Below are 13,742 nucleotides of genomic sequence, written 5' to 3' on the forward strand. Positions count from 1 at the left end.
CAGTCAGTTAAATGAGTATTTGAATGAGACATATGCTGCAAGAGAAGTATAATTAGGAGACAGGAGGTTAGGGCCTTTTCCCTCCAACAAAATGATGAGTAATCCATAACTGTAGGTAACAGCAGAAAGAGAAGTAAGTGTAGACATATGTATGTGCAATCTTGCTTTTATAGCAAAGAGGGTGCACCTTCAAAAATTAATAGAACAGTCCTTCAAAAACCTGTAATGCTAGTTTCTTAAGAGAATACATATACAAAATATATGAGGGCTTATAACTCTTGAGAAATGATCTCCTTTAGTTCTTTGAACATATTTATAATGGCAGATTAAATTATTTGTCTACTAAGCCAACATCAATGTAGTTTCTATTGACTGCTTTGTTTTTCCTGTGTATGAGCCATACCTTCCTGTTTCTTTGTATATTTCACAATTTTGTTGTTGTTCATAAAAATGGACATTAAAATAATTTAATATAGGAACTCTGGAAATCAGATCTCCTCCATCTCCCAAGGATAATTGTTGTTGCTGATTGTTTAGAAAATTTTCTAGACTAATTCTGCAAAGTCTGTATTCCTTGTCTCGTGTAGCCACTGAAGTCTCTGCTAGATTAGCTCAGTGGTCAGCTTATGATTAGACAGTGATTTCTTGAAATACCTTGAACCAATAAGTGTTCCATCATTTGCCAAGGGCCTCTGTGTGTTGGAGAACACCTTCAACACTGATAGTTTATAACACTACCTTAGCCTTCACTTTCTGCTTGCATAGACTCAAAGTCAGCCAGAGGTGAGAGATTAGGGCCTTCTCAGATCCTTCCTGGAAATGTGCACAACCTTGTTCATGTGTGTGAACTTCAAGAAATCCAGGAATATTCTCAAAAGTCAGAGCTTTTCAAAGCCATCTATAACAATCACATTTCCCAGATTTCCCTTTTAAGCTTTTTGGCCATCCTTTTATGTGCCCCAACTGGTATTTCTTTCCCAAGCAGCTGAAAGGTTAAAGAACTGCCACTTACTATTTCTGACAAACATCCTGGGGATAGGGCTTTTCCCATTGAGGAAGCTCTGAGCCAGGTCAAATATCAACAAGCCCTGTATATGGGGACTTTCCAGGAAGCTTCCAGACAGGCCAAATAGTAACAATTCCCTGCAGACAGGGTTTTTGTGGAGTTCCATATTTGGTCTGCCCCCTCCAGTGGCTTCTACATTGCTGGTTTTCACAGCTACCATGGTTGTGAGGCCACTAGTTTTTAAAGCTACATGGAGCTAGGGGTAAGGGGATGAGAATAAGGCAAGTCAGAACTCTACAAAGCTTGCTGTTCTTACTGACATTTATCTATTTTTCTTGAATAAATACTCCTTGGGTTGTTGAAGCCTTTGGTTAATATCCAGAGTTCTGAAAAAAGTTCACTTTGACAATTTTTGCTAGTGTTCTCATTGTGTTTATGAAGAAGCTAATCTGCAGAGGTCCTTAGTCTGCCATTCCACAAGTGTTCAGACTCTCCCTTTCAAAGAATATCAGTATTTGCACAATTTCTTTTTAGTACATCAAATTTACAGATTTAAATATTTCAGCTATCTGAAATTCATTTTAGTATACAGAGTCCAGAAAGAAACGGGCAGCCAGTTGTAATTATTTCTAACCTTTTCTAGGTTAATTAGTAAGATACTTCTGAGAATCTAAGAAAAGTTATAGACCATCTCTGCAGAAAAATCTGCAAATATACATAGTTTTGCATAATTTCAGTAAATTCAAAGACTAGGCCCCCTTCTGTGCAACCCAGATTAAAGACCCTGATTTGCTAAGGTAACTTATCCTATCTAATTTTTAACATCATGTTTACAGATTTGTAAATTACAGAAAAATTTGTGTTTTTTCTGTATTCTATCCTATTCCATTGGTCATTTTTTCTGTCTATATTGATAACAGCACCATACCGTTTTAATTACACCAAGCATCTTTCTGCCTCAGAGCCTTTGCACTTGCTATTCCCCCTGCATGAAACACTCTTCCCCAGCTATTCACAAAGTAAACTCCTCACTTCAATGCAGACCTCAGCTCAAATGCTGGCTCCTTAGAGAGTCCTTACCTGACTACCCTATTTATTTATATATTGGTTCCTTCACTCTCTAGCCCCCTACACAGCTTCATTTTTCTTTATGACACTGATCACTACTTCACATTATATTACATCTTTAATAGTTTCCTGTCAGTCTTCTTCACAAGAAGGCAGCAAAGTTTTCCTTTTTTTTTTTTTTTACTACTGTGTCCCCAGAAATAAGTACAGTCCTGGAACACAGCAGGCAATTATTCCAATTATTAATGTGAACCACCAAAGAGTAACTTTGACCATGGCAATCTGTTTGCTTATCTTGCTGGCCTAAATAAACAAATGATATATGAGCTTCACACAGCTCCCAAGAAAAGTAATTCATCAGTTTTCTAGAGTAGGACTGTGAAGCTTTAAGGGGCTAATGGAATGACAGTTGTTTGGTTGTAGTTTTTACTACAACCATGTGAAAATGAAAGCAGCTGTTTAAGGAAGACTTTGAATTCATTTCATACTACCACCTCACATTTGAAAACCTGTTCTCTCTGTTATATACGGTCTCTGTTCAACTCTCAGCCACAAGGCAGTGAAACACATACACACCCTATCTCTCTCTCTCTCTCACGTGTGCCCAAAATATGCAACCATTTAGAAGAAAATAAACACAACGCATTTATTCATGACGTGCTTGGATTATCTTCACAGTACTCTGAAACTATGAAGAACAAATTTTAAAGTATATCATATACTGTACTGTTTCCTTTAGACAAGAATGCTCCTGATAAACCTGCAGAGAAGTTGTGCTCTTTAAGATATGTATTTTTCTATTTGAGTGATGAATATGTGCTGATGTATTCACACCCTCTTGCCCAATTTCATAATGACTAATAGTCTACATCTATGTGAGGTTAGAGGAGTGGTCTGTGGTCACAAAAAGTTTCAAGTAAACTTTCCCAAATCAGAACTTAACCAATAATCTTGACCTCATTGGCACGGAATTCTAACCAAATTGATGGACAATTAAACATCTTATGTACAATAGGTGCTCAATATATATTTGTTGATACTAACAATAGATTACAGAAAGAATAAGAAAGTAATCATTACTCTAATAGAAAAAAGCAAGGGAAAAAAATAAGATCTGTTAAAACACTATTGTTATCTTACTATAGATGTTGCCTACAGATCTATTTAATTTTTATAATAAATGGGTAACTATATGTTTTTAAGAATAAACTTAAGTGATGACATCTTTTAAAAAGGTATAACATTTATCCTGGATATTAGAAGCAATGAGTTTTTTAGGGCTTCATTAAGATTAATCAGTATAAGAAAATCTTTTAGGTTGCTTGTTCTCAAAGGTTAGTCGTTTTAGCTACATTATGTGTGGTTGAATAAACAATGGTAGTATATGTAACACTTTGATCATGTAAAAGAAAGACTTCTATCAATGTTATTTTTTGCTTTTTATACTTACTTAAGGGAAGATTTATTCAAATATCTCATTTTGTCCATACAAAGAAAAGACTAAATACAAGTAAAATAGAACCATGCAAATTCAATCATGGAAAATTAAACTGATGTAGTTTTCAATTGTTCAGATAAATAATCAAAAGTTATTTTGTATGTAGGCTATACTTGTTGATATATAGTACCTTTTATGAAACCATAGGGATTATTTTGTGAGGTTCTATTAATTATTACCGTCAACTACAGATATATAGACATATAAATGACACATAACTAACTGAATCACTGTTTCCTATACATATATATTACTTTTTATTGATTGTGTGTTCGTGAAAAAGAACTATATTAAACAGGAGGCTTAACATAGTTGCAATGAGTAAACACAAATTTGGATTCTGACTTTTTTGAAAATAGAGTAAAAAGCTAAAATTACGTCACTGAGTTTTCAACATCAGAAAGTGAAAGGACATTGATATATTAAAAATTATTGACTTAAAATATTAATATCAAAGGCAAAATAATTAAATACTTATACGTCCACTAAAGTGATTTTAAGTAAGATAAAATAATAGCAAGAATACTTCATTTTGAGAAAAGTAAGAAAGAGAGAAAATGCTTACAGAGAGTTCCTTTTGCTAACCTGACTTATTTTTTGTTGTTCTTGTACAGCTTTCTGAATCGCCTGCGATGCTGCTTCTTGATCTTTTGCGTGCTCAGTCTTCCATAACTCCCTTTCTTCAGCGTGAGCTTTTTCCAAATTTTTTCTGTCTTCCTCTATGGCTTTTAAAACTGCATCCTTCATTGCTTCTTTCTCAAGCTTCAAAACAAATAAGGACCAAAACAAAAACATTTTAAAGAGTGACTGCACAATAATTCCTTGTATAAAACAGATTTGGGTTGACCTAAAAGACACAAAACTTTGATTCTACAGAATTTAGTTCTGCCACTGCTGTTTTTATGCATACTTAATAACTGCTGTAAAATAAAACCAATTATTGGTTTTTGTACAAATATTCCTTTGTATTTCCATGGCATTTCTAAACTTCAAAGAAACCTACACTCTTAAACTAGTAGTTTTCAAACTATTTGGTCTTAGGATCTCTTTACACTCTTAAAAATTATTGAGGGGGGACAGCCCAGTGGTGTAGTGGTCAAGTTCATGCACTCCGCTTCAGCAGCCCGGGGTTCACAGGTTTGGATCCTAGGAGCAGACCTACACACCACTCATCAAGCCATGCTGAGGCAGCATCCCATATGCAAAAATAGAGGAAGATGGGCACAGCTGTTAGCTCAGGGCTAATCTTCCTCAGCAAAAAGAGGAAGATTGGCAGCAGATGTTAGCTCAGATGTAACCTTCCTTACCAAAAAATAAAAAAATTATTGAAGAGTTCAAAGAGCTTTTGTTTATGCTGGTTACACATATTAAGATTTACCATATTAGAAATTCAAACCAAGATAAAATAAAAATATTTATTTATTAATTTATTTAAAATTAATAATATTAAATGCATTGTATATTAATGAATAACATATTTTAACAAAAATAACTATATTTTCCAAAATTAAAAAGTAAGAAGAATGGCACTGTTACATGTTTGTAAACCTCCTTAATATCTCACTTAATAGAAGAAAGCTAGGTTCTTATATCTGCTTTCTCTATTAAATCTATAATGATATATTTTTTGGTTGAAGTATATAAAGAAAACTCAGTCTCATACAGATATGAAGTTGAAAAGGGAGGAGTATTCAGTAGCCAGTTTAGATCATTAGATATTCTTGATAATTTCATACCAAAACTTAACAAGGGGTAGTTCTTAAAGGTTAATTGCAATAAATAAAATCATATCATGTCAATGAAATTTTTGTACTCTGTTACATTGCAACCTTTTCTTGCACTTTGAATGAGTCTTTTATCTATGCATGATTTCTAAAAAATGTTTTTCTTGGAAAATATTGATTCAATGAGTTATGCATCTCCTCCAGATGCTGACACATTTCATTACATCATAACAAAAAAAAAAGGTCACATTAGCTAATATCACCATGAATCTCATCAGAAAAGTCTTTAAGTATTAGAAATCAGACACAAATTTTCCAAAATTCTAACGTTTGCTTTAAAGCTCAAATTTTATCATTGGCAACTAAAACTGTCAGTTTTCTTGAATGCTAAGCTCACTCCGTTTATTTTGGAGAAAATGTCTGCCAAATACTAAAGTCTGTATAACCCTAGTTATTCAGTAAGATGGTGTTCCATGAAAATTGCCCACTTTAGCTGCAACTCAAACAACTGCACGAGAATTTTCCTCAAGAAAACCATCATACTATGGTATGCAGTAAAGTCCACGGACTTCCAACTCCTGATCCTCATAGGTACCACTTTTCTCTTGCTTCCAGTTAACAGCCAAATTTCACAAAAGTTATCAAAGGTGACAGTTACCATTTTCTGAACTCTGTTTTACTCTACAATTCTTCTCTTAAACTACTCTCTTACTATGCTCACCAAAGTCCTCCGTGTTGTTAAACCCAAATGATATTTTTCGTTTTTTTGTTTTAATCCCTATTTTTCTTGACCTCAAAGTGACCTTCTACATAGTTGATTATTTCTGTTTTATTGAAGTCCTCCTTTCTCTAAAATTTTGGTGTTCTTTCAGGGCCAGACCCTGTACCGCTTGTTATCCTACACTCTCCTGTGCGGTGATTATACTTGACAATAATTTCCATGGCTACCATTACCATCTAACTGCTGAAAAAGAAACAAACTGTATTAGTATCATCAGGTCATTCCTTTCTCCAGAGCTGTAAATGTCAGCTAGATTTACTTAACGTGACTTTCTCATCTGGATATATCACAGGCACCTCAAACTCTATGACAAAGAAATGGTACTCCTTTTCATGTTGTTGTTGAATCAATACTCTGGTTGTTCACAAGCTGACCTCCTTCTGTACCATCTACATCAAACATATAAGATGATTCCTAACTATTTCTAGAATTTGTCTTTCCTTTCCAAGTTACTACTGCTACTCTATTTCTGCCACTCAGTTTCTTTTACCCAGACTTCTGATATACTCTATTAATTCTTTCCCTGCCTCTAGCCTTTGTTGCCTCTAATTTCCCTCAAATTAATGTCAACTACCATTATACGACACCCATATTTAAAAATTTGAATATGTCTCTTTTTACCCATGGAATAAAACTCAGACTCACAATTCAGAGATACTAGCCATCCTTCAAGGCTCGTTTCAAAAGTAATTTATTCTTAAAAACTCCTATGACATGGAAATACTATCTACACACTCATAATAATTTAACGCATTCCTCCTTGCTTTATTGGTATACAAATAATATTCTTATATGATTGTAAATTCTTTGAGAAAAAGATGAAATCATAGTCATCCTTGAACTTCCACCCCTGGCATAGTGATTTGCACATACTGAAACTTTCAATATTTGTTTACTAAATTTAAATTCAGATCCAAATCTCAAAAGTTAGTGCTATATATTTACTTACTGGAATATGTATATTTAATATCTATGAATACACTACTTAGATGAGCTTTTCAAAGTTGGCTTTAAAAAGCACAAATCTTGATAAATATATACATGAATCTATATATAATATACAAATATATATATAATATATAAATATATATACACAACCATGTAAATATGTATATACATAAATATATATATACCAACACAAACATACATAAACACACACATTACTTGTGATGATACCTATCAAATACCAAGTGGTTATTAGTGTCCCAACATATATCTTCTTTCTAACAAGTAATTAATAATCTAAATGTAAAGCATTTCAATGTCATCCTAATCTTGAGTAATGTGAATTTAACAATACAAACAGCAGTATCCTAAGTTTAAGAGGAAAAATATTAAAGAAAAAACCTTTTTTATTTTTCTGTAATGAAAAATAGTATATAAAAAGTAGATTGACTATATCACTAATGAACTCAGTTTTTTAATTCCACTTACTTATAAAGAGACCCACTATTACAGATGGAAATACCTTTGCAGCAGATACTAACGCCTCTTTATTTCTTTGCCTTTCTTCTTCCAAACATTTTTCCAATATTTCCTGTAAATGATAAAACAGTTGGATAGACACTAATTGTATTATTTGAGGTAACAGAACACATTCTTTCTACACTCTGAGTCAACTTCAAGTATTACCTTCTGTTCTTGAGATTGCTGAATCAAAGCTTCCTTTATTTTTTCTTTTAACAGTTCCTTCTCTTTATCCAGCATTTCAAGGAGCCTCTGATGCTACAAGGAAAGATAATTGGATTATGATTATGGCTCTGAGATTAATAATCTATCAACAAGGAGAACAGCTAGTGGAATTCATTTGCCCAGGAGTATTTAAGTAATTACTAGAGGATACAACTAGAAGTTTGCTCAAGTGTAGGTTTAAGAGCCAAAAAAACACTGAATTCACCTTTCTCCAATCAGCTAAGATATATTTTTTTAGCCTCCAAACTCAACAAAGTACATGACATGAGATCTGACTTAAGAACAACTATTCCAAATTGGAAAGTGAATCAGAAAATGATAAAATGTCCTGTCCCAGAATTAAATTTGGAAAAATTACTAACTAAAATTTATTAGCTTGCAGCAAGAAAATCAATCAGATAATAACTGATGTTTGCTTGATGAACCACTATCATAACAGATTATTTGTGTTTCTAGTAAAGCACTGTTCAAGAAATTAAAAGATTTATTATTGTTTTCACCTCAAGATTTTACCACAGATTCAAAAAATGAATCTATGAAAACAAAGGAATATTATGTGATAGCTAATATAAAAGTACACAGAGTTCATGAATTTACTTTTATTCCAATGTACTAGTGAAAAAGCACACAAAACCATCAGCCAGTTATCACAGACTGGACACTTGGAGTTTGAATGGAGTTTTCTAAGGAAATTAGACTTTTGTAGCCTTAATATCTTCAATAGAGATGAGCCAGAGACTTGTTCTGAAACAGTGCTCTTATGGAGAAACAAAACCAAGAAGAAAATACATATTCCTATTAACATAGATTTCTCTCATTCAGTTACTGAGGGCAACCAAGATATTTTCTCAGATTTAGAATGCTATTTACAGAGAAATGTCCTTTAAATATAAACTTATTTATATACCCAATATTTTAAAACAGATCTATGCCTTTCAACGTTGTTCTGACTTAAAACATTTTTAGGGAGGCAGTCGATATTGAGAGTAAGTGACCACATAGTCATGTGTAGTTAAGATAATCTATTATTCCTGTTTTTAAGGATAATGTTACTTTTTATCTTTATTTTTGAAGAAAAAAAGGAAAATCACAAGAAAGATGTCTTTTTTCATTAAAAACAAATCCAAAACGTGATACAAATCATGACATGATTATGAGAAATTACTGGTACCATACGAATTTGTGAAAAGCAGCTGACTAACAAAGCAGACTTACCATATGATATGTAATAACAACTGAGACTTTAATTTTGTATTTTATGTAAGTCTAGATGCACACACAATCTCACAGTATCAAAAAAAATACCTAATCCTATTTAAAATGCACACATGAGAAAATATGTAAAAATGTTATACCAGGCAAATAATTAGACTTAAAAATGATAAATACAATTCTCATATGAGACCAAAAATATTCAATTTAGGCTTTGGGGTGGGGGTAAACATAACAAAAATAGAACAAATAAAAATTACTGGAATTAAACTACAGAATAAACTTTTCAGAGTCATTAATAATTTTGAAAATGATTTCTCCTTAAAAAGAACTGTTATGTTAATAAGTCAGACTAATGGAAATCATTACGTAATTAATTATAAGTAGGCCAAGTTTCTCCAGTGGTCCAACAAGAACTAGTCAAAGAAGATACATTAGCAATATTTAGAAAAGTCATTTCTGAATGTCATTCCTTACTTCTGACCGTACACTATAATAGAAGCTATTTTTGAGCGTGCTTCTGCAAGAATAAACCCAAAATTACCATTTGAAAGAAGCATCCTACATAAAACCTACTCTAAGTAAAATCATTCATCTACTAGATGATAGCTAAGCTTTTTTGAGCACTTTTAAAATTTCAGGCACTGTTAAAAGTGCTTTACATGTAGTTTTACCACATTAAACCTTCACAACAAACTGCTGAGTCAGGCAATATTCTTCCTTATTTTCACATCAGTGATCTGAGACCTTAGAGATGCTAAGTAACTTGCCAGGTCTCTAATGAATTACTTCAGCAATAATCATATCTGTATATTTATTACCAGCAGTAGTAATTACCTAGCAGCTAAAATCAGCCCCAGTACTACCTAGTTGTTACCTGCTAACTAAAAGCTACTTAATACAAGTTGGATGTCAGGTAAGGCCTCACTTCCCTTTGACTTTTAAAGGATTTTACTAATCTATGCTTCTGATTTTGTTCTTTTCAGAGTTATATTAAAACAAGATAACTTCATGAGCAAATATCAATTCATACTAGGAGAGATGATTCAGAAAGATACTAAATGGCATGAAAAAAGTTTAGCTCTTACAATTAAACACAGTTAATTTGTAAAGTGAATAATCTACAAGTGGCTGATCAATAACCATATAAAGTTCAGTAAAATACATAGTTTTTGTAAAATTCACATATGCTGACGGTGAAAAACGTAAAGAAGTGAAAATCACCCCAAGTTCCATTACCCAAAGAAAATCACTGGTAGCATTTAGGCAAACATCCTTCTGGAGAGCTCTCTGTGCATGTAAATATATAGATATATGCAAACATTTTATATAATAAGTTTATAAATACTGTTCTGTAATCTTTTTGAACTCAACAACAGTATCAAGTTATTTCTATATAAATATAACTAAGCTATTATTTTTGTTTTATTACATTAATTATACATTTTACCATTGTCCTATTTACATACATTTATGTCGTTTACAATATTTCACTTTTTAAAAATCTTGATTTTTGTGTATGTATCTTTGTGAACTTGTACAATTACAGCCTTAGAAAAAATTCCTAGGAGTGGTATTAGCAGGTTGATGACTGAGCATGTTTTATATTTGATGCATATCCTCAAACTACTCCAGAAAGAAAATACCAAATTACACCTTTACTAACAATAGTAAGACAAAGGACAAGGGAGATTCTCCTCGAGAACAGAATCATGGACTGAAAGAGTAACTAACTAAGGAAATTGTCCCACTGTTGGAACAGGGTCACCACCAGTATGTGGTATCTGCTATGGACCCATCATTGCTGTTTATTTCGTTATTATTCCCTTTTGAAAATGGGAATTTTTCTTGCAGTTTTTCTGTTCCTTTTCTTCTTTTTGAATGTATTGCTTATAGTTTGGGGGGAACAAGGGTCCTTCTACTTCAACATTATCTCTGTTTCTTCAAAGTTCCTTTTTTTGTTTGAGTCAGTAATTTTCTCATTTAAGATGTTCCTCCAATGTTTGGTAATCTTTTTCTGTCCATTCATATTAAAATCTCAGAAACAAAAATACTGGTTGGAAGTTCTGTGTATATGGTAGGCACAAAAAGCTGGCTTTTTCAGGGTTGTGGTGGGGATTCTCATACATCAGGTCTATAAGCATTTTCTCTTGAGTCCCTCTTTTGCCTAGAAAAAAATTTCCCAATCTCCTAAGTGCTAAGTCAACCATTCAGCATTCCAGAAGTGATATGGGTTAAGGGGGAGGGGGTACAGAGCTCAATGTTAAGTAATGGATTTTGGTTTAATCTCCTAGTTTTTAGTTCCTTGCCTTAATTCCTACTCTTTATGAGGTCAGAGATTATCTGGTTCAATTACTCTTTGCTCTGCTAGGGTGTACAATAAGTCCCGAATTAAGAATAATATGCAAGGAGACTTTCAACTATTGCTCCTATTTTCAGAGCTACCTAACACCTTATGCCTCTATTTCCTGAGGCTTTCTAGGGTTTTGCAGGACAAATCTACTTGCCTCATGGGCTTCATCTCAGCGGGCTAGGATTACAATTTTCTAGCCTCAGTTAAGTTAGTTGATATTTGCCCGTCTGTTGTCTCCTCTAGTTTCCTTATCGCTTTTACCTTTTTGTTTGTTTTGGTCCTATTTAGTATCATTTTAGGGGAGAAATACAGAGAGGCAGAGGAGATGAGTGTGTTTAATTCACCATATTTATCTAGATTTAGAATCACTTTTTACAAGATTTTAATTATATCCATCATTTTTTGACTGAACATTATGTGCCAGGCACCATGTTAGGAACTTTACAAATATTATTGGTAATCCTCACAACCATTTAGAAATGTGTTACTACTTACATTTGACAGATTTTAAAACTGAGTTTCTGAAAGGTTACCCATGTATTTGGGTGGTAAACACCCATGTATTTGGGTGGTAAACATGATGAAACTGTTCGGGGAAGAGGTGGAATCTTCCTCTGCCCTTTTCCTTAAGGTTCTTATGGCTGGCCAAATAATTAACAACACAAGCTAGCAGGAGAAAATAATACCAAGTTCAATAACATGTATACATGGGAGAAACTCAGAAATGAGCAACTCATCCCTCTGTCTAAGCTGCTTGCTTAAGTATTGCAGCTAAAGGCAAGGAACGTGTTGGGGGTGGGTAGTGGTCTGGGACTTCAGAGGGCAGGAAGACAATTCTTTTCAGGGTCATCTATAGATAATGTGGTCAGGGAGAGACAGAGTTTTTGATAAAAGAGGCTTGGTGCCTTTCCTATTGTAACCTCTATCCTACACTATCTTTACAGCCATCATGATAGAAGATCTGTTCCAGGAAGGAGCCACCATGGCAAATTCTTTAGGCAGTCAGTGGGGGAGGTCAAATGTCCCTCAGAGAAAACAATCAAGGTAAAGAGATATATTTCAAGGTGGCCAAATCTTGATCTCCCACATAACCTATACAGAAATCAAAATATAATGATGTACACCTGAAATTTATATAAGGTTATAACCAATGTTACTGCAATTAAAAAAAAAAAAAAAGAAAGAAAGAAAGGTCATGCAAATTGCCTATGTTCACAGGACTAAGAAATGGTAAAGCTGAGACTGGCACCCAGTAAGGGCTGAATACAAAACCCACGGACTTTACATTAGATTCTCTAGAATTAACATACAACTAAGTCCTTAGTTGTAGTCCTCTCTCTGCTCCATCTCTATAGACTGCTTCTTTGACTAGTGGGTTTTAGTCATGCGTTCATACTATTTACCTGGCCTTATAATTTATAAGAATAATTTGCAGAATTATAGTTATGTTATGGTTGTGGTATGTCTTTCACAAAAAGGAATTTTTTTGCATATTAACGAAAGTATCAGTTGCCACTCAAAATTGAAGTCCTTAGAAGGAACATCCACACACACTTTCAATAATAATTTTGAAAATATCTCTCACTAAAATATAAAGTGTTAACTTTTATAATCCATATCAATTTCACTTTAGGGGATATTAATAAGTAGTACATCTTATAATCAGGGCTTTATTCCTGTCACAGAGTACCTAAATCCAGGGAAAAGAAGATCCAAGAGTAAAAGCAGTAGTTCCAGACATTCTATTTTGAAACTTTTCAAATTCTTATCTTATTTAAAGGCAAATGAAGATTGCAATGTAGTTTGGTTCTCAACACGCTTTCGGTCTTTACTATTTATAGACTTGAGAGACAATAAGGCTTCACTGTATAATCTGACCTGTGACCGCTGCAAGTCTTTCTTGGGACTCAGTTGCTATACTTAGAGCATAATGGTTAATAGCACCAACTATGGACCCAAGGGCACAAAGACATGGATTCAAATACTAGCTCTACTTGGTATCTCTACTCCACGCTGGTGGTCTTTGACAATTTTTGAAACCTGAGATCCAGTATCATCAACTGAAAAATGGGAATTAGCATCTACTTCATAGTGTTGTTCTGATGATTAACTTATCAAATACATGAAAAATTTATGGTATGGCATCACACCTACAGTAAGTGTTCAATAATTTTTAATTATTAGAGTTAATTATTCACTAAAATGAAAAACAAACTTGTATAGATACAATCTGAACAATATCCCATGGCCGTGGATTTTCTACAGGTCCTTTCTTTCTTAAAATTGTTTAAATTATTAATCTTCAAGGTAGAAATTCAACTATATATTTTAACATCTTATTTTTATTTTAAATTGTTCTAAATTAAAGTCTACCCTCATAAATTATATATAATAATTTAGAAATTAAT

At 33.2% G+C, this 13,742-nt stretch overlaps 1 protein-coding gene across 5 annotated transcripts in view; it reads right to left on the reverse strand.

Annotated features, from left to right (window-relative positions):
* The window catches only part of CCDC91 (coiled-coil domain containing 91), a 361,285-nt gene that overhangs the window by 83,513 nt on the left and 264,030 nt on the right, over positions 1-13,742 (reverse strand). For all 5 annotated transcript variants that reach the window (XM_087442627.1, XM_087442629.1, XM_087442625.1 and 2 more), the window contains 3 exons: positions 7,710-7,802; positions 7,546-7,614; positions 4,158-4,334 (listed from right to left, as the gene is read on the reverse strand). In XM_087442627.1, coding sequence (XP_087298753.1) covers positions 4,158-4,334; positions 7,546-7,614; positions 7,710-7,802 — 339 coding nt within the window. The remainder of the gene's footprint in view (positions 1-4,157; positions 4,335-7,545; positions 7,615-7,709; positions 7,803-13,742) is intronic.

The sequence above is a fragment of the Ceratotherium simum genome, chromosome 17 (genome assembly GCF_057802395.1).
Source record: "Ceratotherium simum simum isolate JZ-2026a chromosome 17, ASM5780239v1, whole genome shotgun sequence".
In the NCBI taxonomy this organism is placed as follows: Eukaryota; Metazoa; Chordata; class Mammalia; order Perissodactyla; family Rhinocerotidae; genus Ceratotherium; species Ceratotherium simum.